The sequence below is a fragment of the Propithecus coquereli genome, unplaced genomic scaffold (genome assembly GCF_000956105.1).
Source record: "Propithecus coquereli isolate 6110/MARCELLA unplaced genomic scaffold, Pcoq_1.0 Scaffold59, whole genome shotgun sequence".
NCBI classification, from domain to species: Eukaryota; Metazoa; Chordata; class Mammalia; order Primates; family Indriidae; genus Propithecus; species Propithecus coquereli.
The window spans coordinates 3,420,794-3,446,440 of NW_012151840.1; the positions used below are offsets into that span (position 1 = coordinate 3,420,794).

The window sequence follows — 25,647 nt, forward strand, 5'->3', positions numbered from 1 at the left end:
AGCTACTCGGGAGGCTGAGGCAGGAGGATCGCTTGAGCCCAGGAGTTTGAGATTGCTGTGAGCTAGGCTGACGCCACGGCACTCTAGCCCAGGCAACAGAGTGAGACTCTGTCTCAAAAAAAGAAAAACACCGGAGGAAAGCACAATCACAGTCTCTCACTCCTACTCCCACAAATTATGCAGTTCAGTTCCCCACATTTGGGGAGTCAGCACATCCAGAGTGGAATGAATAGCCCTTGCCCTGGGAAAACCACCTTCATAATCATGGTATCTCCCCTGCCAGGTAAGTATGCACACATCTTTCGGATTAATACTCTAGAAATCATTCCGATCACATTTTGGTTAAGGCTGACTGTCATGATTCTTCAGGGAAAAAAAATCAAGACACTAGATCAATGAAACTTACCCCATTCCTTGAGCAGAAAACCTTCCTCCCCGCCTACCAGAGCCACCTAAAGAAAAGAAAAAGGGAGAAAGAGAGAAGTATTTTAGAAGCTGATATAAAACCACCTGGCCAGCAGAGGCAGCTCTCAAATAGTAAGTGGTTGATATTATCATATTTTTTTTCCTCTCAGTCCCTTGTGGCACATCAGTTAATAGAGTAAGACAATCATTACTGTTGACAGATCGTTCTCTTGCTGCTCAAACTGCTAGGTCCTCATTTGCAAATACAGTAACACCAGCAATAAAGACTAGAGGAAATGACATATACCTTCCTTCCCACTCTCCACTTCAGCAATCTCTAGTATATACACAATACCTCAACAAAGAAGGTAAATAGAGTTCATGTTAATTTGTTTTTAAATAAAGACCTCTAATGAACTAAAGAGTAACGTGCTCTCAGTATCCATCCCCGACAAATTGATCACCTCTGCCTCGGCCACGGCCCCTTCTGCCCCTTTCTGTGCCTCTTCCAGAAGGCCCTCCACTCTTGGTGCCATCCAATCCATTTTCCTGACCCCGAACTGAAATAAAAATAAAAATTAAAATTAAAAAAAAAAACACAGATGGCCCAAGCAGGGTCAATAGGGTATATACAAATATATAAATAAACGGTATGTAATGTGGTGTTGGGTATACAAAAGACAAAGAAGAGAAAATGAGCTGGAAGGACAGGACATGAAGGTTACTCAGGGAATGGCGTTGAGCCATAACAGTGAGTTGTAAATCAAATAACTTTACAAACAACTACAAGGTAATTTTAAGCCGGACTGGTGGCTACTGTTAGAAAAGGCTACAGAAAAGAGATGCCAACATCTCAGAACACACGATGGTAAGAAAAGCAGAAGGGTGATATAATGGTTCCTGGGTCCTGCCTAGCAGGGCCCTGACACATCCCTGGAGTCTAGACATTACTGACCCACAGCTGGTTTTGATAAAGCCCCATGCATACACTCTCGTCCACGGCTGGCACCTCTCCCCCGTCTTGGTGGCCCACCACGTCGCCGACTATAGTCTCTGTCCCGGTCTCGATTTTCTTTGCCTTCCTCATTGGATTCCGTCTGGCCACCATCCTTCTGTCCTGAGACTCCCTTCTTCTTCCCGACCATCTCCCAGGAATGCTAAAAGAGAGTACAGCATTTATGCCTAATCAATATGGAATGCTATCAGTACACCAAAGATGAAAGCTGGGACAAATAGCTGATTTAGTCATTCTCTCCTCAGCATCCATGTCTAGTTTACTTATTTGTTTAGAGTATACAGACTAAACCTCAAAACAAATTTTATACCTATCACTGCCAAAAGTAAAGTCCTTTTTGTAGGGGAGGTACTTATGGATAATGGATTGTAGGGATCAATTCCAAAGAGGATCACAAAGATCTCCATCCAGTTCAGTCACTCCATATATTAATCAAAGGAGCTAGTTATTGTTCCATATCTTTCAAGTGTTGTTTCTTGGGCTGAAAAAACTAATTCCCTTTGGATTCAATAACCCTTAACTTTTCATAGTCTTATTCATATCAAATAAACCAAAGAAGAAAAAATTTCTGAAAGTTACCTATGAATTCAAAATGAATAAACAGCATTCAGCCCAGGAACCCATAAACTGAGGAGAAAAACAACTAAACCAACCTACCTGCCCACACACACACACACACACACACACACACACACACACACACACAGCAATTTCACTTAAAAGAAGACCAAACGGCAGTCACAGCCCTGGCCCTGAGTCATACTGATTATAAGAAGCCTTCCATCCAGGTTTTACCTGCTGTGTTCTCCCTATACTTCCTAAACCAATACAATAAAACCAACTTCCCCCAAAGCAGAAAATATCTATGACACATTCCAAATTGCAAGAGAGAAATTTGTGGTAAGGAAAATAAGCTGAATACCCTTGCAAAGCACTCCTCAGGAATATGAGCTTTACAAATTTAAAGTTTTAAAAGCATGCATACCTTAGTTTATACATATTTTTGCAAAAAATCTATACAAACAAAAAGTTCTAGGACAAACATCAAGAAAGACTATCGGATCTTTACTGTCATACCATGTAACTCAAACAACCAGGGCCCTGATGCTCAGTAACAGCTGTCTAACATCTAATCACTTTCAAGAATACAGACTGGGTATTAGAAAATATAAAATCATTAATTTTCTCAGGATTTATAACAGTATTATAATCATATAAGAGAGTGTTCTCCTTTAAACAAAGTATGGCGAAAAATTTAGAGTACAAAGTATTATGATGTCTACAAGTTACTTCCAGATAATTCCAAGTGTCTTCGATGGATGAATGTATAAAGAAAAGGTGGTACATACATACAATGGAATATTATTCAGCATTAAAAAGGGATGAAATTTTGACCCATGCTATAATACGGATGAATTGAAAATATTATGCTAAGTGAAATATGTCAAACAAAAAATACTGGATGATTCCACTTACATGAGTTACTTAAAATAGGCAAATTCATAGAAATAGAGGTTACTAGGAGCTGGTGGGAAGGAGGAATGAGGAGTTATTGTTTAATGGGTACAGAATTCCTGTTTGGGATGGAAGAAGTAGTTCTAGAAATAGACAGTGGTGATGGTTGCACTCATTGTGAATGTATTTAATACCACTGAATTATACACTTGGTTATAATGGTTTAAAAATGGTTAAAATGGTAAATCTTATATTTTACCACAATAAAAAGTTTTAAGTTCAAAAAAAGTAAATTTAAAATTATAATAGTCAGCTGGGCATGGTGGCTCATGCCTGTATTCCTAGCACTCTGGGAGGCCAAGGCAGGAGGACTGCTTGAGGCCAGGAGTTTGGGAGGCCAAAGCAGGAAGACTGCTTGAGGCCAGCAGTTCAGGAGCAGCCCGAGTAAGAGTGAGGTCCCATCTCTACAAAAAAATTTAAAAATTAGCTGGGCATGGTAGCATGCACCTGTAGTCCCAGCTACTCGGGAGGCTGAGTCAGGAGGATCACCTGAGCCCAGGAGTTTAAGGCTGCAGAGAGCTATGATGACACTGCTGCACAATAGCCTGGGCAACAGAACAAGACTCTGTCTCAAAATAACAATAATAAAATCCTATCTATACATTCTAAATAGTCTGCAATAGTTTACTAAAGTAATTTTTTAAAAAAAGATTAAGTATCCACCTAGGACTCAGCATTTTCTTGTTGCCTACTTTTCCAACCCCAGCTTATCCCACATGACAGTTAGTGGGTCATTTTATGCTCACACTAGTTTCACTTCTTAAATTACAGTAACCCCAAGCTAAATCTGCACCAGCAACATCCTAGACACTAGTCTCAAAACAGTTAGCTTTTAGAATATATGCTAGTTTATCTCAAAAACCTGGCAAGTTTAAAGAACCTGTCACCTTTCTCCCTCTCCTGTGTACCAGATGCTGGCACCAGATGGGTTTTATAATGGAAAAGAATTACTATGATCTTCCCAAAGGCACTCTCAGTTTTTTGATAATGATCTCCCCCACCCAAATGCATCCAATATCCCAGCAGCTGACTTTCCTATCCACTGGTTTCACTAATGGCTGGTTTATTTGTAGTATAAACCTACATTCTCCTGCTTATTTTCCTTGTTGATATTGTGGAAAGTCAGACTTATAGCACTAGACAGAAGATGCTGGAAGGGGCCCAGCATGGTGGCTCATGCCTGTAATCCTAGCACTTTGGGAGGCCGCCATGAGAGGATCACTTGAGGTCAGGAGTTCAAGACTAGCCTGAGCAACACAGCAAGACACTGTCTCTACAAAAAAATAGAAAAATTAGCCAGGTGTAGAGGCACATGCCTGTAGTCCCAGCTACTCGGGAGAGTCTGAGGCAGGAGGATTGCCTGAGTTCAGGAGTTTGAGGTTGCAGTGAGCTGTGATGACATCATTGCCCTCATGCCCAGACAACAGTGAGAGACTCCATCTCCAAAAAAAAAAAAAAGAGAGAATAAGAAGAAAACGCTGGAAGGTAAGATAAAATGTGACTTGTGTGAAAAAACATTCAGACTTTAAAAAAAAGTATAAGTAGGGCCAGGCACAGTGGCTCATGCCTCGCCTGTAATCCTAGCACTCTGGGAGGCTGAGGCGGGAGGATCGCTCGAGGTCAGGAGTTCGAGACCAGCCTGAGCAAGAGCAAGACCCCATCTCTACTAAAAATAGAAAGAAATTAGCTGGACAACTAAAAACATATAGAAAAAATTAGCCGGGGTTGGTGGCTCATGCCTGTAGTCCCAGCTACTCGGGAGGCTGAGGCAGAAGGATTGCTTGAGCCCAGGAGTTTAAGGTTGCTGTGAGCTAGGCTAACACCACAGCACTCTAGTCCAGGCAACAGAGTGAGACTCCATCTCAAAAAAAAAAACAACAAAAAGTATAAGTAGTCCCACTTCTTCCCCCCTAAAATTTCTTGAGACAGGTTGGTCCGATGCTAGTGGGTTATCAGAACTTATTAACATTAGTGTCACTAAAGTTGGTATTCAACCCCCCACTGCTAAATTTGACTGGTAAAAAAAAAAAAAAAAAAATTTCTTGAGACAGTTATTCTAGAGTAAACCCAAAATGAATCAAAAGCACTGTATCTTGATTGTCAAGGCAGCAAATTTTCAAATGAGGTCAAATAAGGTAAAATTGAATCCAGACCTACAACTTGTCAAACAACTTGTCTAAATTCCAGGGCAGGAGGTCCTCTAAGATATCCCTTCTGTCATCTCCAGGGATGGTCAATAGCCTATAAAACTTGTCTCTCTGCTACCTCAACAGAAATAAGTATCTTATTTTACCAAATACTACTTTTGAAGAAAAAAATACCACAAATTTAAATTCACTGATTTAAAAAAGTTTTCCACTATTATTTCCCATTGTCTCAAGGAAACTGACAAATCTCCAGCATTTAGCTGAAGTGACACTGTAACAGAAAGTTGTTATCTCTAAGGATGAATTTTGATATCACAACCAAAGATCAAGTAAATAAAAAAGTTCTCTAGTAAGCATGCAAGAATATGCCAAAGGTTCATAAGGCAGTGTCCCTGTTCTTAAGAGGATTACAATTTGGTACAAAGACAAGCACAGAAACACAATTCTCATTAAGTGGGAAGGAGAAAAGGGGAAAGCAACTTGTTAAAATTCCAGGGTAAGAGGTCCTCCAAGATATCCCCTACCATCATCTCTGGGGATGATTAACAGACTATAAAGCTTGTTTCTCTGCTATTCAACAGAAATAAGTTCATGCAATGAAATAGTATTGTGCAATGTGAATCTGACATTGATGGGAATGTCCTGAATTCACAATTGAGTATAGTTTGTGACTCTGTTCAACAATAAAAAAGGTGAGCAGAAATCTTCCACGATTAATAACCAAGGCTAAGTCAGTCTAATCCAAACCTTAAAAACAGGCCCTAGCCTGGAATGAATAATTTATTCCAGGCCAATGAGAAGAGACTGATTTCACTTGTTTTCACCTATAACCATTTTCCCCATGAAGAGGATGTAGTACACATACATTTTAAGAATTTACGAGCTAAAGCAAACGTCTCCAAGAAAGTTCCCTATGCTACTTGAAGAATAAGGTACTTTGCTTTAAGGCAAGTTATTTCACTTGCTATTTTTAGAATATTACTAGCCTCCCAACCCAGGACCCATGTTCTAGAACGCTTTATTAGCACTCTACCGTATCTGGGTTTCCTTCCAGCAGAACGTTGATGGCTCTGTTGACATCTCCATTGCAGTCATGCAAAGCAATCACACATTCATCCTGGTTCTTGCCTGTAATATCAATCAACTGAAAGAGAAAAATTAGTAACCATCAAGAATAAGCTTAAGCTCATACTTCCAATGAAAGGAAACTAGGTGAAGTAAGAAGATACCAGCTGAGTTTGAAAGAACCAGGCTTAAAAAACAAAATACGTAAAATTTATCTAGCAAGTTTTCTGGTTTTTGCTGGAAACTCTCCCTCCCAAAAAAGCAGGTTATATAAAATTTTGGTATTCTATTTCCAAAAGCAAAATATTAATACCTGTGGTTTAGGGATGGGGTTAAAAGTATTTACAAAGCAATCAGTTAATCATCAAGTAGATAATCAAATCCTGATACACACAGGCTTCAGCGTAACACGAATTTCCATATTTCCTAAATCCACAACTGCTCAAAGTTGCTATAAAATGGCATCAACAAAGTTATTCAATAAACAAGAGGTTAAAATTGAAATAAAATCTCTTTGAACAAATTTTCTATCAAAGGGGTACAGTAAATCAGATAATGAAAACATTTATTTATTGGCCTAACATATTTTATTTCAGGTCATAATTCTTTCAATACCTATAGGAAAAAATATCCTGGTGGGCATCTGTGTTATTCAATTGTGCTTTAATCCTGATTTCTTTTACCCATAGCTTACAACAAATTAGTGGCACACTCACTTGTTTCACCTTCTCCTCAAAGTCAGCATCATTATGGTCCGAAATCATCTGTGCAAGTCGAATTTGTTCTGCAGTGGCCTAGGCATTGAGATTAGATCGAGAAAGCATAATCAGGAGGCAACAGTTTAGAGAAATAAGAGAGACCTAGGTAGTCAATCTCCACTCTCCCCAGTGCCCCGGTTTCTTCTTCCTTGTCAAAAATGACCAATAAAGCACCATTTAAGATGTTTAAATTGGTTAAAAAAAAAAAAAAAAAAAAAAAGACAAAACAGTAAGGCTGTTATTATTTTACTCTATAATTCCAAAAATGCAGGGAATTCTTACCAATGTTCATAGTTAAAGGACTTTCATCTATGGAACATCTGTCCCTCAATTCACATTAATGTATCATAAAGTCGTGTAAACTGTCCCTATTTCTGCAATTACCAATGCCACTCTCTTATTCCTCGAGCTGAGAATACCACAAAGTTCGGTCTGACCATAAATAACACATCTGAGTATCCAGTATATGTTAATAAGATAGGAGGAATTTTACTAACCCAATTAAGTACTAAAAATCTACTAGAAATTCACTTGGAAATAGAGGTGAAAGAAAAACGCATAAGGGAAAAGTTTTACTCTTACATATTTAATTTATCGGGCCATAGTCAAACATTAGTAATTCATTCACATTAGGTACCAACCAACACCAAACTGGTTATGGGAAACAGATCATATCTAAATCAAACTTAATACCCAAGAGGTTAATTTACTCCTTAGAACTTAAAACTGAGCAATGCTCTAAGGTGTCTCATTTAATTTTGAAGGAATACAACGAAGATGCCAACTCCTCATGGGAAAGGAAAAATCAGGTTAAGGCCTCAACGAGACCAGAGAAGAAGATAAAACACAAGTCAGGGAAAAGAGGAACAGAGGATAAAATCTGGAAGGGGAAAAGTGACAAGACAAAGGTTGCCTAGAGATGTCAAGGTAGAAGGTCTAGGAAATAAGAAATGTATTATAAAACAGCCCAGATGTAAAAAGGGAAATACTATCTTAGAAATATAAAGCACAGGACCCATAATAAAGCACTAAGCCTCATAATGCAGTATTAAACAACAAAAAAGTAAGTATTTTGCATTACAGCATGTCATGAACAGTCATCGGGCCCTAAGTAAAAAAAATAAAAAGAGTTAAGGACTAGAAAACAGAAATAAAGAACCTAATTCAACAAACCAAAGCACAGAATGATGCTGTAATGAATGAAAACTATTATCAACCAGAAATGCTACCCATGGATCCATATCTCTTGGATTCTTTACCTGTGGCCGCTGCTTGTGCTGTGTCTGGTTTTGGTTTTGAGGTTGTTCCCAGTTTCCCCGGGCTCGGTTAGTGCCCACCGACGTCATCATTTACAGTATATACAAATAACAGTATTTACAAGGTAGAATACTGAAAGATTAAAAAAAATAATTTAGGTGTTAAATGTAGGCAAAATCTGTTTTTAACATTTCTTTCATCAGCACCTTCACCACCACTTTCACTTCTTCAAAGGAACAAACCAAAAAGATTCACCTGTTCGCGCAACATAATTATTTGGATAAATTCCTTAAGGAACTATGGCTGTTAATCCATTTTTGTATAACAAAAAAAATATAAACTAAAAAAAGTGATGGATTTTTTAAAGAAATTACAGCACAGTTTGGTTACCAGCCCCCTATAAGCAGGCTTTAGGACATTTAGCTATCTTGTTTGTAAGCAAGACAATGTTTACGATCAAAAGTCTACGTAGGTGAAAGTATCTGAAGTATCTTTGACAGAAGGAAAGATAATCAGCAAAGCCTGGAAGCAAAAGTCTTCCAGGAAGGGGATTAGTCTATACACCAAAGGAATATTTTAAAATATTGTATTCAATCTACCTAAGAAAACAGCATTAGCTGCCTTACAACCGTTTTATATAAATTGCATGTGACCTTCATTGCTTGGGAAAGGACAAATTCAAGTCTAGCCTCTTTTCCCTCAAGTTTCATCTCTCTACATGCTACAGGATTTTTTTTTTTTAATTTAATATCATAGCCTTCAACAGGGGATGTACTAGCCCCAGTGACTTTGTCCAGAATCTCAGTTCCCTGGATAGTAATTCCAACACAATGCATTTACAACTGCTTCTCTTGGTCTCCTAAGACCACATTTTCAAGAAATCAGAATTGCAATTACCCTCCACTACTCACCTTAATATACAGGGAATCCCAAATTTGTCTCAAACCAAAAGCATCTAGCATAAAGTTTTATCATTTAAACTTGAGACATTAAAGCTGGCAAGATGACTTAGCTGAGTTTTTAAAGAGAGACAGAACACACAGGGCCTACCCAAAACCAGAACATAGTTTTTGTTATAAGACCTCTAAGCAGCTAGGATTCTATTGAATTCAAGTTGTCTTCATTCATACTTAGTTTTAATAATGCAATCTCAGCTGCTGTATTTAGTAAACAAAGAAAACATTCATCATATCACAGAGTGCTCAAAATAAGAGGTTACTTTGCATTTATTGTTTTATTCCCTTCCAAAGAGGAAAAGTTTGTATTTTCTGCTCAGTATTTAATTTTTCTCATTAATGAAACTTCATACAGGGTAGTTCTAGACAGAAGACATTGCTGGACTTAAGGGACAGACTGGAAAGTCTTCTGAAGAAATATGCAAGGATTAACTATTAAGGGAAGTGAATTTCACCTGTTTCTTGGATGTCAGAGAAAGCTGACTTTCCTGTGGATAAATTCTTCACCAAGTGTGTCAGTAAGTTGCATAGGTCTTTGTTTTTTGATGTGGTCATTAATTAAGAGTTGTACATTCTCTATCACCAAGAAAGATTTTTTAAGGCAGCTTCAAAGGTAATTTTTAACCTTTACCTCTTCCCCCCAACACACATGTGCACATATAGGCCTGTAAATATTTCAAGCTAGTACAGGATTATTTGCTACACAGTAGTCCATTTTCCCATGCTGGCTTTATAGTCAAGTTTCAACATTTAATTTACAAAAAAACAAGTGTTGTTTGACCAAGTACCCCAGGATCCAAATCAACAAGAGGGAATAAAAAAGCAAGTTAAGAAGAAAACTATTATGTTTTTAAATTGGCTCTAAACTGAAGTTTTTAATATGTAGTCATTCCAACCCACCCCTGTAACTTACAAATATTGACTGCTTTCTACTCCACATGTGATATCAATTTGTGAGGATGAGTTATATTGCAGAAATAAACTCAAGACTAGCTATATGTGACCACATATCCCATACCAGTCAGATGTAAATATATTAAAATATCATCTTGAAAGACACATAATTAACCAGGAAAGAAAAAAAAAAAAAAACCTCCTGATTGCTCTTGCTATTAAGATTTTCCTTTTACAAATGCTTTCAAAAGTGTGACTATGAAAATTTTACCATCTAGGTTGTAATAACACTGAGCAACAGGTCAAAAGTAAGTGATCTGGGATGGATCACTTGAGGGCACAGAATTAGTAGCCTTTTAGTAGCAGAGACACATACCCAGAGTTATCACAGTGGAGGTGGGAATCTTGTTACTTTTACTTAGAAAATAAAAATATTTAAGAGAAGTGGGGTGAGAAATATCGGAGACCAAGGAAATAGTGTAGGAGTAAATACAGGTTTCAACACAGGAGTGCCCTTGACTATTTTTTGAAAACCAGCTACTTAAAAAAATAGCCAGAGAAATTTTACTGAAAAAAATAAATAACAAGTATTTATTGAGTATCTACTATGTGTCCAGTACTTCAGGAAATACAAAAGCAATATGACTTGGTTGCTGCCCTCAGGGAGCTTACAATCTAATTTAAGGAACAATTCAGAAACTCTGAAGCTGGACTGGGTTGGCTAAGGATTAGCTAGCTCTAACAGAGCAACTAATTTCCCTAGATTTTTTGTTGAAATGGCCCTTGCATTCCCTTCCCCACCACCTTGAATCTAGTAAGAGTATTGCCCAGGTAGGACACACTTAGTAAGGAGAGGCTTTAAAAATCAAAAACAAAACAGTACATTTTTAGGCCTTTCATCACTAGTTTACGTGCCAGCAATACTTCCCATTCACAAAGGAAACAATCACTGGGATAGTTTAATCTTTAAGGACAATGGTGTAGAATCTCAAAGCAGATTTATCAACTGATACAGTCAAAATGTTTTAATTCTCTAGTAATGCTGGTTATCACTGACCCCCATCATCTCCCAGCAAGTCACATCAGATATCCCCAGAGCAAGATATGGGGGAGGGGGGCAGGGTAGACGGGGAGAGGAGACAAAAAAAGGATTTCTCCATTTAATAATCAGGGAGAATCTAAGGCAAAAACGTTAACAATAACAACAAAAACGCCTGTTACTGTGGTGTTTTTCTTTCCACAACATCCTACACCAGACGTGGCTACATTTCAAGAATGGTGGAAAAGGAGCAGTCTCCTGTTTGTGACATCAGTTTGCAAAGCGATTTCAGGCGTCCACAAGGTGAAGGGTCTTCAGAAATTTGGAATTCTTGTCCCATTGTGAGAAGAGTGAACAAATACCCCAGTGCTCTAGTGACGTCCCTTAAGCGTAATACACCCTATGGGGGCCTCCATGTCCAGCTTCCCAAATAACATCATAATTGTTTCGGGTACCCAAAACTACAGTATAAACAACAGGAAGCTAAAGACAGTAGCAAAAATATATTTTAAGAGCTGGGTTGGTGAGAAAAAAGGGAGGCTAATAAGAAGAGCTGACAAAGAGGCTGGAAACGGAGAGGGGACGCAAGCCCACGCGTGGAGGATGGGAGGCTCACCCCCCCTCGGCGCCACATCGGGAACCCACGGGGCCCATCGCCTCACTACCTCCCACCCGAAACAAATTAATCCTCCGCACTCCAAACTGAGGGCCACATGGGGGAGTTTGGGGCAGCTCCACCCTATCGCCCTCCCTCCCCCCGCCACCCCCAAACCAAGCCGGATTCGGATCAGAGGAGGCCCGCAGGGGGTTGGAAAGGGAGGAGGCCTTCTCCTTCACAAGCACTGGCCAGGGTAGAGAGAGGGCCCTACCTCAAGCAGAGCCCAGGCCTTGCTCGCTCGCGCTCTTTCTCGCTCTCCCCCCGTCAGGCTCTAGCCGCATGCCCCCCCCCCGCCACGGCTGCCCCAAGCCCCGCCCCGGCCACGCTCCCAAATCGAGGCCCCGGCTCTGGCGCGGCCCACTAGGCCGCGAAGCCAACCATAAACAAAACCTCCGGCGGCCGACTCGAGGGGGGGGGGCGCCAAGACTCGCATGACTAGGAGGGGGGTGTACAGTGGGGGAACACACGGTGCGGGGGGGCCTACCGAGGGAGGGGGATACGGCGGGGGCAGGGGAGAAAGGAGGGAGGGTAAAAGGGGGATCGCGGATTTAAAGGGGCCGCGGACAATACCCGGCCCCGCCGCGCTGCCGCTGCCGCCGCCGCCGCCGCCAACGCCGCTGCGCTCCCAACTTTACCTCAGTCTCCTCCACACTGACACCCCGGGCCGCGCCGCCCCTGTCACGTGATATAAGATTCCCTCCTCCCCACCTCCCTCCCTCCTTTTCCCTCTCGCGCTCGCTCTCGCGCCTTCCCCCTCCCACTTGCCTTCCTGCGTCCCCCGGTACGTGACGTGAAAAGGGACGCGCACGCAAGCGTGCGCGTGCCACCTCGCCACGAGACACTGTTTTCCGGTTCCGCGAATCCACCCCGCCTACTCCACGGCGGCCCCGCCTCCACTACGTGACGCACGGATGGCCTTCTCTTCCTCTTACTGGCGTAGTTCCGCGTTTCCGCGCTCTCAGCTCCCGGGTGCCGTAACCTGCCTAAGTCACGTGTCGGGGGGAAGCGGGAAGGCGTCGTTCTCCTTTTTGAGCCCCCCCCATCCGCCATGTTTTCAGGCCGGGTTTGTCTTGGTCGTCCCCCTTAAGGAAATGGCCGGGGAGCTCCAGGAAACCCAGGCGCCGTCGCTTCGGCGGAGCCCGGGCTGACGAGGCAGGGCGGCAGGGTAAATCGAGCAGTTCTGCGCGAGGTAGGGAGGCCATGGCGTCCGGCAGTAACTGGCTGTCCGGGGTGAATGTCGTGCTGGTGATGGCCTACGGCAGCCTGGTGAGGAGATCCCCCACCCCATTCCTGCTGTCGCATCTGACCCAATAGAGACCCTCCTCTTGAGCCGTTCCATGACTTCATTCTCCACCCACTCACCTGGCTTTTTCTGAATTTGACTCCTATCTCAGAAGTAGCTAGGAGTTTAATTCACCGACCGGGACCAACCCTCCCCTGGCTGAGAACCCTCCCTTTAAATCGTAGGGCACAGACCCCACGCCTCCCCTCTGCTGGCTTCCTTGATCCACACGCGTCTTTGACCGCCTTGCTTTGCCCCACGTTTTGCCCAGAAGCATCCCTGAGAGCCTGAACCTGGGGATTTGGAATGAAGGCATGCTTTTTTTAAAAAAGTTTTTATTAAAGGTTCTTTGTGTCTTTTTGGACAGGTGTTTGTACTGCTATTTATTTTTGTGAAGAGGCAAATCATGCGCTTTGCAATGAAATCTAGAAGGGGACCTCATGTCCCTGTGGGACACAATGCCCCCAAGGTAGGTCCTTAGGGTACAAGATAAACCTATTTCTCCAAATCTTTTTAGGGACAAGAATGAGACTTCTTCTGCCTTTAGAGATGACTCATTACCATGTTTCTTTGTCCAGTTACCCTCTTACTTAGTTGAGCAATAACTGTCAGCCCTGCGACTTGGTTTATCTGCCCACTGCTGTGGCACTGCATGTAGCTTAACCAGGAACCTCAGTTTTTGGATCTGCAGAATGAAGAGCTTGGATTGAAGTTCCCAACTGTCTTAAGATGTTTCCCAGTTCATCTTAAATTACCTAGGTTTATTTTGTTTGTTTTGATTTTGTTTTAGAGTGGGGTTGGGGTACAGTTAGCCCCAGAGCAATGAAAAGGGTTGCCTTTGCAGAACTTTAGACTTAAAAGTCTTTAAATTATCTAATTCCATCATTTGTTATATACAAGCCCATGAAAAGGAAGCAATTTACCAGAGAACATAGAAAGTGAATAAGGGTGATTTCTTACTTTTGTCTATATTCTCTCTCCTTAGTGATTGCCTTCCTTTCCATGGCTTTTTTTTTTTTTTAAAGAGACAGGGTCTCTGTCACACAGACTGGAGTGCAGTGGCATAATCATAGCTAACTGCAGCTCTGAACTACTGGGCTCAAGCGATCCTCCAGCCTCAGCCTTCCAAGTAGCTGGGATTACAGATGTGAGCCACTGCATCTTGCCTTTTCCTTAGCTTTAAGTATCTACAGATGAAATTTTCCCTGTATCTCAAACGTCTTTCCTAAGTTCCATACTTATATATCTGACTGCCTACTTGACATTTCCATTTAATAGACATCTCAAACATAACATGTCTAAATCAGAACTCTTGATACCCAACTGCCACCCTCATCCTGCTGCTTCAGTCTTTCACTTTTTAGTGAAAGGCACCTACTGCCCTTATCAACCTCTTTGTTTATGGCCGTCCCCACCACCACCACCACCACCACCACTACCACCACTGGGATCCTGCTCCACTGGTTGAATTTCCCACCTTTGCTACTGTGACCTAGAATGGTCTCCAATTGGATAGCTTATTCATTCTTTTAGATCTTAGCTTAAATGTTACTTTCTCAAAAAAGGAATGCTTATTGCCTATTTTAAAGTAGGTCCCCATCTCTATTTTTTCATGGTACCCTGATTTTTTCTTCATAGCATTTACCATAATTTTTCTTTTATACATATGTATTTGTTTAAAATATGCCTCTGTCTTCCACTAGACTTTAAGTTTCAAGAATGCAGGCACCCATGCCAGTTTTATTCACCACTGTAAAGCCACGGCCCACATATAGTAGGTACTCGATAATTTCTTGTTGAATGAAAAACAAGTTAATGCCAGGGCCTACACATTACATGTACTCAATAATTTGTTATCAAGTGAAAAACAGGTTAGTGAAAGAGCTAGGGCTAGTGCACTGTCAACTCCTAGAACAGTGTTCTTTCATCAACTGGTGTTATTAACCTTCTCCTCCTTGTGCTTTGCTGACATATTACATGGAAAGGCTCACGGAGGATATGGCCTGAAACTTCAACAGTGCTCCTTCCACCTAACCCACCCCTTCCTTCCACCTGCTTCTCACGAGAGGAACATAGGGTTATTTCTAGCACATCATGAATCAATCAAAACTTTGGCTATTCAGGCACCCCCTGGCCTATATGAGATCAAGATTCCTTTTGCTTTAAAAAATTCATCTAAATTTCATCCATTGCTGGTGGGTTAGTAAATTAGTAAGACCACTTTGGAAAATATTGGGCATTACCTAGTAAGACTGTACATGTACCTAATTGTGGTCTGGCAGTTCCCCTCCTACCATAGAGAAATTAATTTTTGTTTATGTGTACCAGGAGACATGTATAAGAGTATTCATATCAGCATTATTAATATTTAAAAGAGTAACATCAGCTGGGTGGGGCAGCTCACACCTGTAATCCTAATACTTTGGGAGGCCAAGGCAGGAGGATGGCTTGAGGCCAGGAGTTCAAGACCAGCCTGAGCAACATAACAAAACCCCATCTCTACAAAAAATAAATGTAAAAAATCCCAAACTTAGTCCAAATGTCTACTTTTAAATGGATATATAGAGGAATACTGTAAGGAATGAAAATAAAATGGAGATAAGTAATAAATGAGGGAACACAAATGAATCTTCAAAATACTTTTGAATGAAAAAAGTAAATTGCTAACATGAATGAATCTCAAAAACATGCTGAGTGAAAAAAGCCAGAAAGGCATTCACAAAAGAATACGTACCATATGATTCCATTCCATTTATATGAAATTCTAGAAAAGGCAAAACTATAGAAGAGAGCACATCATGTTGCTTGGGGCTGGGATGGGGAGATTGACTGCAAAAGAGTGAGGACACATCTTGGGGTGATGGGAATGTTCTTTATTTTGATTAAGATGGTGGTTGGAGGGGTATATTTGTCAAAGCTCATCAATCTGTACACTTAATTGTGAATACATTTTAAAAACAGGTTGCAGAGGAATTCATAAAGTATTTTTCCATTTGTGTGAAGTTCAAAATGAGGCAAAGCCAAACATCTTGTTTAGGGTAACATGATAAAATAGTGAATAAAAGTAAGAGGACTGTTGACAAGGTTCGGAATGGGGGGCATTCAATGAGGGATGGGCACACATGGCTTCAAAAGCATTGCTAATGTTCCATTTCATAAACTGGATATTGTATTCAGGTGTTCATCTTAATGATTTTTTAATTATTGAAAATGTACATATGTAGTATCCATATTCTGCGTATGATATATTTCACAATGGAAGTTTCTAAGAAGTTGTAACAAAAAATTTATTCCCTGGGGCTCTGGTAATCCTTTTTAGGCAAGAGAGATGGATATGAAACTGATAATAGTGGTTGCTTCTGGATAAATGAGAGGTGGTACATTTTTAAATTTTATACCATGGATGTGAATTACCTGTTTTAAAAGTTAAATATGCTTTAATTTTCTTTAGCCTCTAGAAGTCCTGTGGTCCACCATGTGGAATAGTCTCCAAACTATTATAGACTAAATACAGGCCTCCTTATAGATTTTTAGAGTAGATTATGACTTCAGTTGCTGTCCATTTTTTCCCAACTCACGAAGTTCTTTATAACAGCTAACCAAGATTCTTCTAAGTGCAATTTAAAGTCTGGCAATTTTATTAGCTACAAGAGCATTTTCTCTGCTTCTCTTGTCTTAAATGTTCACTTACTCTGCCCCCTTTTCCAGAGTGTTGGAAAGCAGAGGGCAGGGTAAGTAATTATGTATTCTTTTCTCTATGTGAACAGGACTTGAAAGAGGAGATTGATATTCGACTATCCAGGGTTCAGGATATCAAGTATGAACCACAGCTCCTTGCAAATGATGATGCTAGACTGCTACAGCTGGAAACCCAGGGAAATCAAAGTATGTAGCAAGCTTTTGGAGGATGCTTCAGTGAGGGGTTCCACAAGATCAGAATTCTTTTGCAGCTGCTGGCAAAGCCTCATTTATTCCTGTTACTGGATATATGCCAGATGCAGGGAGGCAGTTTATTAGCTTGCTAGAGTTTGGGGATTATCTGATGGTTATGCCTGAGACCAGTCTTTTTCTCAACAGATTGCTACAACTATCTGTACAGGATGAAAGCTCTGGATGCCATTCGTGCCTCTGGTAAGGGCTGCCTGACAGGGTCCATTCTAGGATCCTGAAAGCTCACCGAGGGAACAGAGTGATGACCTACTTTACATGTTAGAATTTGTCCTTTCTGCATGTCCTTGGCTAGTAGGAATTTCCTAGAGTTTTGAGAGTACTAGATTGCTGTTTGCCAAAGATATGATGTAAACAGGTTATTTCTTCTCCAAAGAGTCCAGGTGTTTTTATTTGTTAAGGTTCTTTTGAAGCCTTTAGCTTGATGAATTGGATGATGGTGATTTGCTTGTTTTTCCACAAAGGACAGGTGACATCTGCTTTTTCACTAAGCACAAGATGGATGGTTCTTGAATTTTTTCCATCCTCTGACCACTTATCGTATGTGCTCTGTCTCTACCAAAACATAGTTTATATCTTAAAGCCAGAATTGGTAAGTAGGATGGTAAAATGTATGATGACACTCTCATGTATCATTACTCAGCTTAAAGCTTTGTTGCCACCACCAAATGACCAATCAGGCACAGCTCTATAGCTTTCATCTTAATTCTGTCAGAAATTCCCTCCACCTCAACTTACTCATTTCATTAGATCCATTTCTGAGTTCGGGAAATTAACTAGAAGGACTAAATTATGGGAGAAGGGTTATAATTGTGCTATTATCTCCTCAGAGATCCCATTTCAGGCTGAGGGCCGGCATCCTCGTTCCTTAATGGGCAAGAATTTCCGCTCCTATCTACTAGATCTTCGAAACACTAGTACTCCTTTCAAGGGTGTGCGCAAGGCCCTCATTGATACCCTGCTGGATGGTTATGAGACTGCCCGCTATGGGACAGGGGTAAGCTGGATGGTCAGTTTTTTCTCTAAGGAGCTAAAGGGATGCCCACACTGAGAGACCCTCACTCTTCCTTTCTCTTTCCTAAGGTCTTTGGCCAGAATGAATACCTGCGTTATCAGGAGGCCCTGAGTGAGCTGGCCACCGTGTGAGTCTGGAGGGGAACCTGTCAGAGGGGGCTGGTTAGAGAATATGGTAGTGCTGGACTGTTCCCACAGTGAGAAGACCTTCAGAAAGTAATGTGAGCAAAATCCATGCTACCATAAGAGTTGTCAGATTCTAAACTATTAGAACTGCCTCTTGCTCGCATTAGAAAGCAGTGCTGCTATACAAGTTATTAAGAGAAGCTTCTACTTTCATGTGCATCTTTTTCTTTTCTTTTTTTTTTGGGGGGGGCAGAGTCTCATTCTGTCACCCGCACTGGAGTGCAGTGGTGTGATCATTGCTCACTGTAACCTCAAACTCCTGGGATTAAATGATCCTTCCTGCCTCAGACTCCCAAGTAGCTGGGCTACAGGCATGCACTACAGACCTGAGCTAATTTTTCTGTTTTTTTGTAGAGATGGGATCTTGCGACATTGCCCAGGCTGGTCTTGAACTCCTGGCCTCAAGCCATCTTCCTGCTTCCGCCTCCCAGAGTGCTGGGATTATAGGCATGAGCCACCACCCCCCTTTTTTTGGTCCAGCCCAGTAAAATGTCAAAATCGGTATAGCCTAACAATGGGAATAAAGTTTTGCAGCACACAGGGATTCCCTCTGTTCTGGGGTCTCAGTGTCCTTTTGTGTCTTGATCTGATAAAAGAATTAAATGCCACCCATTTTTATTAGCACTTGAAGACTTAGTAACCCTCTCTGAAACAGGTCATCAGAGTCAGCTGTTGAGCATTTGTGTTTTAGGAGAGGAATCATGACTTTTGTTTGGGAATGTTATAAATATGTACTAAACATAGCTTCACTGATTCTTCTGTCTTCTATCTCTGGAAATTAGCTACCTTGTTCTTAAAGACAAAAAGTCCTAGTAAAAACTGCTTAGAACACTAATGAAAAATGACATGTATGGAGGCTGGAAAAGGACATTTGGTCTGGATGTTGGCAGGAAGCCTGTTCAAAATTCAGTTTGTTTGAAAGACAAATACTGGATGATTCCACTTATATGAGCTACCTAGGTAGTCAAACTCAGAAAGTAGAATGGTGGTTGCCTGAGCCTGGAGAAAGGGGGAAGTGGGGAATTGTTGTTTAATGTCCATAGATTTTCAGTTTTGCACGATGAAAAGTAGAGGTTGGTTGCACAACAGTGTGACTGTACTTAACACTACTGAACTGTAGTGTAAAAAATGGTTAAGAAGATAAATTTTATGTTATATATATTTTAAAGTTCTGTCTCTGATTTCTAATTTCTAGAAAGGTTCAAACCTTTCTAGTACAGTGAAAAGAAATATGACAAACTTAAGTTTGGATCCCAGGTCTGTCACTTAATAGCTTTGTAACCTCATGCAAGTTAATTATTGGACCCTCAGTTTCCTAACCTGCAAAACAGGGTGATAACTTATGTAGGGGATATTGGGATGTTGGTAAATTAGATATTGGTAGAGCACCAGGTGTAATGTCTTAACATGTGGTAAGTACCCAATAGCTGCTTCTGTTCTTATTTTTTGGTATTTGGTTTTCAAGGGACTCTCTTTATGTTAGCTGCATATATACATTGAGTGAATCAGTAAAGTTAAAAGTTTTCTTTAAGTATAGTGAACCAGACGTAAGGAATTGGTGGGAAATTGGTTTCTCTGTTATTTCTAAGCTACCAGATGGGATTTTAGTAACTAGTTTACAAGAAAGGACGGAGACCATTTGTGGCTACCATTGTATTTATGGGATGGGATAAGTCCTGAATTATATTCTTTCATTAGTCCTCATTCTGTCTATGACCTCCCCTCTCTGTATTCTTCAGGGTCAAAGCACGAATTGGGAGCTCTCAGCGACAACACCAGTCAGCAGCCAAAGACCTCACTCAGTCCCCTGAAGTCTCCCCAACAACCATCCAGGTGACATACCTCCCCTCCAGTCAGAAGAGTAAACGTGCCAAGCACTTCCTCGAATTGAAGAGCTTTAAGGACAACTATAACACATTGGAGAGTACTCTGTGATGGAGCTGAAGGACTCTCACTGTAGATTGAGCCAGACAGTTGTAGACAGGCTGCTGGCTGGGCAGCCCCCAGAACATCTGGCTTAGCAGGCCCGGACTACATCAGCTGAAGCTCCCATTGTGTCCAGAGTTCCTAGAGCTTGTGCCTAGAGAGTCATTCCCAACGCTTTCTGACAGGCATTTTTAGAACACTGGCTAAGATTTTATTTTCCACCAACAGCACTTTTTTTTGGATTTGAATTCAGATGTTACTCTCAACTTTTCTGTCAAAGCCTCCTTAAACATCTTCACTTGGTTTCAGCCATAGTTTGATGTGCCCTGTTCCAGGGTTTTAATCCCGTAGGTGAGAGTTGGAGTGGGGTGTTTTCTGTATCTACCCCTTTGTTCATGGTTAAATAGAAACTATTTGGGTATAGAACATCTCAGAGTTGATTGGTGGAAAAGGCAGATAGAGACTGGTGGGGGGATGGGGTGAGGAAGTGGGTGGTATGTGGAACAGCTTACCCTGGTGCTCCACTTAAATGAAAATGTGTTGAAACATTAACACAGCTTTCCTAACATGCAAGGACCTATCCTTCCACTTTCATTCCATACTTTATTGTGAATAAAAGGGAATGTTCTGGCACCTGGTGTAATCTATGCCAGGCCTTGAGATAATGGGAAGAAATGGTTTCCCCAAACAAGCCAATGCAGTGGTCTGACTCATAAATTATTAATAAAATGAACTATTAAAAAATAAAGTATATGATTGATTCTTTTAATCAAACAGGCATATGATATGTTCTCTGCACATTTCTAACAGGGTATAGGGCATGAGAATTTGCCTCCAGAAATTGGTGGAACTGTGTGCATACCCTGGACGTAGGACCATTCAGATACTCCTTGGGACCCCAGCAGAAGAAATCCTGAAATAGGGACTGTGGCCTTTGCTCATAGACTTGCTGTGTCACTAATAGAAGTCCGCAAAACCAGGATTCTCTTTAGGTCTCCAGGGCAACAGGCCAGGTGACCAATCAACTCCTAGGCCCAGGATCATTGTTGGAGGCATAAATGTTGCTATGACTACTGAAACCTTGGTGACTGAACTAAACAGAAAGGAGAGCCTGCCCAGTCTCCTAAGACCATATCAAGCAAGTCTGTAGACATGTCTATGGAAAAGATGACAAAAGTAGAAGAGGTATGCAGACTTGGAAAGAAGGGCTGGGTTGGAGGAGTTTACCTTGATGAGGTTTCCAGATCAGTTTACCAGAAGTGCATCATTTACTGGGAAAGGCTTTTGATGTAACAGAAAGATATACTGTAGTTAGTAACAGGAGTGGGAGGCTGTATCTGGCACATAGTAGGTATTCAAATACATATCCCATCCCACCTCCTGCATGTTTTCTTCGATACATTCTGGAAGGAATAGAGCTTTCTTCTCCCCATTGTCCCTAGAGAGTGACTGCTTCCTCTCTCAAAAGAGAAAGATGCGTCTCTCCCTAGAACGGGGTACTCGGGGTGAGGTACTGGAGATGAAGGCAGATCAACAGAACTCCCTTTTCTTGCAGAATTTTCAAAGGGCCATGAATCTTAAGAGGATGGTCGACAGGTAATCTCTGCTTCTATCCCCTCCCTTCACTTTCAGCTTGACCTTTCTACTCCCCTGTCGTCCCTGAGCCACCTCCCAACTCTGTTCCATCTTGTTAGGGGCTCATGAAGAAGGCACACAGATGTGGAAGGGGGTAAGAAGCAGTCTTGTTCTCAAATCAAGCAGAGATCAACCTCCAAGTGCCTACTAGGTTTGGCTGTATGGACTGTATGGTTTTTAATTGCTTCCTCCTTCCCATTCTCTGAAGGAAAATTAGAGCAAGTTGTTTTTTTTTTTTTTTTAAGAATTCAAGCATTTGTTGTCTGGCTTTGTACTAATCATGTGGTAGGTGTTGCAGTATTTGTTGAATGAGTGAATGAGAAGCCTCAAAAGGTTGCAGTGCATATTCACCTGGGGAGCTTTTTAAAAAGTTCTGATGCCCAGGTCTTATCCTAGGAGATTCCGGTTTAAATGGTCTGTGAAGAAATAAGAGAAGCCTCTTTAAGCTGAATGAAGCAAATTTCTATGTGCTAATACGAAAAGTCCAAATTATTAAGTGACACTTCTTATGTAAATGTATGATCTCTTATTTTTAAAAAAGAAGATATACTTGCTAGTAAATGATAGAAAATTTTTCCAGAAGGATGCACAAGAAACTGCTAAATTTGTTGAGAAGGACGGGCAGAGTGAAGCTTTTACTTTTCATTTAATATATTTCTATGTGGGGCCCAGCGCGGTGGCTCATGCCTGTAATCCTAGCTCTCTGGGAGGCCAAGGTGGGCGGATTGTTTGAGCTCAGGAGTTCGAGACCAGCCTGAGCAAGAGCGAGACCCCGCCTCTACTAAAATTAGAAAGAAATTAATCAGCCAACTAAAAATATATACAAAAAATTAGCCGGGCATGGTGGCGCATGCCTGTAGTCCCAGCTACTCGGGAGGCTGAGGCAGTAGGATTGCTTGAGCCCAGGAGTCTGAGGTTGCTGTGAGCTAAGCTGACGCCACGGCACTCACTCTAGCCTGGGCAAAAAGAGTGAGACTCTGTCTCAAAAAAATATATATATATATATATATTTCTATGTGGGTTAAATTTTCAAGTCGTGGAAAAACTACTTTTGACTTTTTAAAAAATGTCAACAGTGTATATATACACATACATATATACATGATGTATATGTATATTCCTTTGATGCCTTAAAAATCTTTTTTTATTGTTTAAAAAAACTTTCATGAAGATTCCAGTGTCCAGCCAGGGTTGAGAATCACTGGTATGATGGAAGGAATATTAGCCTTAGAGAGATTAGAGACCCAGGTCTGCCACTAAGTGACCTTGGGCAACTCACAAGTTTTCCCGACTGTATTGTGTAAAAATTAATGCCTCTGCCACATGATTATTGTAATGATTAAATGGCATAATTTATACACTAGGTTCTAAGTTACACTTTTAAGGACTTTACATCTCTGACATTGGTACAGAGGTTCTGGGTGAAGAAACAGCCTCACTCATGAGGTTTTTTTTTTTTTTGAGACAGAGTCTCACTGTGTTGCCCCGGCATCATCCTAGCTCACAGCAACCTCAAACTCCTGGGCTCAAGCGATCCTCCTGCCTCAGCCTCCCGAGTAGCTGGGACTACAGGCATGCGCCACAATGCCCAGCTAGTTTTTTCTATATATTTTTAGTTGTCCAATTAATTTCTTTCTATTTTTAGTAGAGATGGGGTCTCGCTCTTGCTCAGGCTGGTCTCGAACTCCTGAGCTCAAACAATCCGCCCACCTCGGCCTCCCAGAGAGCTAGGATTACAGGCGTGAGCCACTGCGCCCGGCCACTCATGAGGTTTTTGTCTCCACTTCTAACTCTAACCCGTTCAACCTCCACCTCTGTATACCTGGGGCAGGTGGCAAAATTCACATACTAACTGTCTGTGGCAAATGACATTGAGCCAGAGAAGAAATCCATATGCCACCCTAAGGATGCAGGAGACCATGGTACAGGAATTGGCACTGGCCAACAAGCAACTACTGATGGTGAGTTCTATTCATTATTGCTCTGTGCCTTTGCCCACTAGGATTTCCAAACTCTTGGTCTCTATCATTACTCACCCATCTCATTTGCCTCTGAGGTTTCACCATTACGGCAGAACAACAACTCTAACTTCAAATGCCAAAGCTCTTTTTCATTAAGTGATTCTTTGCATCCAACTGGCAGTGGCACATTTTAAAGTCCCAAAGTGCATTCTAGTCCCTGCTCCTTTCATCTTGGTGAGACTCAAAACTGCCTCTTAGTGCCCAGCACCTGCCTGTCAGTATCTCTCTCTCCCTGGGGTCCCCGATTGCTGTCATGTAACCATCTTTGTATTCCGAGCACCTAGCAGAGTTCATGGTTCATGGTATGTTCTCAGCAAATATTTGCTGAACATGGGGCTTCACCCATGGAGAAAAAAATTGGATAGGCTTCTCCACTGGTTCAGCCTCTCTGCTCCTGCATAACTTTATGTCACGGTTAAGTCCAGGTCCAAGAGAACACGCCTAATAGGAAAGCAACTAGGGAGAGAGAATGAGAAAGGGTGGTAAAGACAGGGCAAACAACACACATTATTCTGCCCTCCCCACCAGGTCCGTCAAGCTGCCCTGCACCAGCTGTTTGAAAAGGAGCATCAGCAGTACCAGCGGGAACTAAATCAGATGGGCAAAGCTTTTTATGTGGAGAGACTCTGATGGCATCAAAAACACCGTTCTTCCACTCTCATCATGCCTGCTAACCTAGCCTTCTTGAGCCTCTACCGCCTTGAACTCCCTTCCCAAAACATTCCTGGATCTAGTGATCTGTCTAGGACTTAAGACAATGCTCCCACTCTTGACCTCTTCACTCTCATGTCGACCCCCTGCTGCTATTTGGGAAACAATCTGTGAAACAATGGTTAAAAGCAAGAGTGACGCCTTGTGGTCAGAGTGGGATATACAGTGTTGATGTAACGGGGCCGGGAATGCAGTAGGTGGACAATGTGATTTGAGAATTGAGAATCCCAACTTGGTTTAACAAATAAAGTTAGCTCTTAAAGGTTCAAACTTAGATTACTGGGCTCATTCTCTCAGCTCTAACTCTTGACTTGTTTCAAAAATGCTTCCTTCTCAGCTACCATAATCTTAACTTCCTGGATTTTGCTCAACACCTCTCAGATCTCACCTTCACTTTTCTGTATACTTGGACAAATTGCTCTGACTGTGGCTATTAATCTGCAGGCACTATGGTGCTTGGGTGTCAGGAAGCCTGCATTTTGGGTTTTGAGTCAGCTAGTTATTGGGAGACCTTGGGCAAGTCTCTTTCCTCTGGGCCTGAATTCCCACCTCTGCAAAATGAGAGAGTTCCAAACTTACATGCCTCCAGGATTCAGGCTGGTAATGTGGCAGGTGTAAGGAAATAAGGATTGGTGGGATTTGTAGGTTGCTGGGAAGAACATGTCCAATCAAAAGGCATTCAAAATTCTGAAAATACTGAAAAGTACTGATTGACCATATGCATCCATAGACCATAAAAGAACTTCACTTATAAGGGTCCACTTTACATGCAAATGACATCCCAAACCAAAGAGACCCCCATTTCACAGCCAGTGGCAGCTGTAAGAGCACACCATCACTCCCTGCTGTCAGCACCTTTATACACTACTTTGCCCTGTACTCTCACCTTGCCATTGGTGTCCTCACTGGTCACTTATTCTATCCACATGATCTTTTCCCACCCTCAACTCCATGTGCCTGTGTCTCTGCTGCAAACCTCACACCCTTCCTTCCCCACTGCCCAAGTCTGTCCTTATCCTTCAATCTCCTGATGAATCCCCCATTATTCATCTCCTAGCTGTCAGAGTTTCTCCTTTCTCTGCCCCTACACTCCCCGCTGATCAGGAGCACTGAGAGGCCACAGGGTGTGAGGAGAACAACACAGGCTTTGGAGTCAGGTGTGGGTTCAAATTAAAGAGGTTTCATCTCTTTAATTCTTATGCCATCATGTGTAAG

General features: G+C 41.6%; 3 protein-coding genes across 10 annotated transcripts in view; 2 read left to right on the forward strand and 1 right to left on the reverse strand.

The window, feature by feature from the left end:
• Positions 1 to 12,472, reverse strand: part of UBAP2L (ubiquitin associated protein 2-like) — a 44,179-nt gene extending 31,707 nt beyond the window's left edge. For 6 of the 8 annotated variants that reach the window (XM_012658573.1, XM_012658570.1, XM_012658572.1 and 3 more), the window contains exons 1-7: positions 12,345 to 12,472; positions 8,165 to 8,294; positions 6,864 to 6,941; positions 6,116 to 6,226; positions 1,394 to 1,562; positions 870 to 965; positions 407 to 452 (exon numbers count right to left, since the gene is read on the reverse strand). In XM_012658573.1, the coding sequence (XP_012514027.1) occupies positions 407 to 452; positions 870 to 965; positions 1,394 to 1,562; positions 6,116 to 6,226; positions 6,864 to 6,941; positions 8,165 to 8,254 (590 nt within the window). In that variant the 5' untranslated portion in view covers positions 8,255 to 8,294; positions 12,345 to 12,472. Of the gene's footprint in view, positions 1 to 406; positions 453 to 869; positions 966 to 1,393; positions 1,563 to 6,115; positions 6,227 to 6,863; positions 6,942 to 8,164; positions 8,295 to 9,573; positions 9,791 to 12,279 lie in introns of those variants that run through there. The other 2 variants (XM_012658568.1, XM_012658569.1) reach the window with 2 other exon arrangements.
• A 51-nt stretch (positions 12,473 to 12,523) lies between these two features.
• Positions 12,524 to 20,821, forward strand: LOC105821793 (chromosome unknown open reading frame, human C1orf43). Its single transcript, XM_012658575.1, has 7 exons — positions 12,524 to 12,975; positions 13,359 to 13,460; positions 16,759 to 16,876; positions 17,069 to 17,122; positions 17,770 to 17,936; positions 18,023 to 18,081; positions 19,879 to 20,821. The coding sequence occupies exons 1-7, from the start codon at positions 12,910 to 12,912 to the stop codon at positions 20,072 to 20,074; spliced, it is 762 nt and encodes a 253-aa protein (XP_012514029.1). The 5' UTR covers positions 12,524 to 12,909; the 3' UTR covers positions 20,075 to 20,821.
• Positions 20,822 to 21,096: 275 nt separating this feature from the next.
• On the forward strand, positions 21,097 to 24,702 carry LOC105821795 (chromosome unknown open reading frame, human C1orf189). Its single transcript, XM_012658576.1, has 4 exons — positions 21,097 to 21,250; positions 21,621 to 21,661; positions 23,532 to 23,661; positions 24,250 to 24,702. Exons 1-4 carry the CDS (start codon positions 21,218 to 21,220, stop codon positions 24,349 to 24,351), a joined length of 306 nt encoding a protein of 101 aa, XP_012514030.1. The 5' UTR covers positions 21,097 to 21,217; the 3' UTR covers positions 24,352 to 24,702.
• The last annotated feature ends 945 nt before the right edge of the window (positions 24,703 to 25,647 follow it).

What these genes read in the sequence shown, in the direction of transcription:
- LOC105821793 (XM_012658575.1), top strand. Translation starts at nt 12,910, where the DNA reads ATGGCGTCCGGCAGTAACTGGCTGTCCGGGGTGAATGTCGTGCTGGTG. An exon ending in TGGGACACAATGCCCCCAAG is followed by an intron (nt 13,461 to 16,758) that starts GTAGGTCCTTAG and finishes CTATGTGAACAG; the next exon opens with GACTTGAAAGAGGAGATTGA. An exon ending in CTGCCCGCTATGGGACAGGG is followed by an intron (nt 17,937 to 18,022) that starts GTAAGCTGGATG and finishes CTCTTTCCTAAG; the next exon opens with GTCTTTGGCCAGAATGAATA.
- LOC105821795 (XM_012658576.1), top strand. Translation starts at nt 21,218, where the DNA reads ATGTCTATGGAAAAGATGACAAAAGTAGAAGAG. An exon ending in CTTAAGAGGATGGTCGACAG is followed by an intron (nt 21,662 to 23,531) that starts GTAATCTCTGCT and finishes TACCTGGGGCAG; the next exon opens with GTGGCAAAATTCACATACTA. An exon ending in CCAACAAGCAACTACTGATG is followed by an intron (nt 23,662 to 24,249) that starts GTGAGTTCTATT and finishes CCTCCCCACCAG; the next exon opens with GTCCGTCAAGCTGCCCTGCA.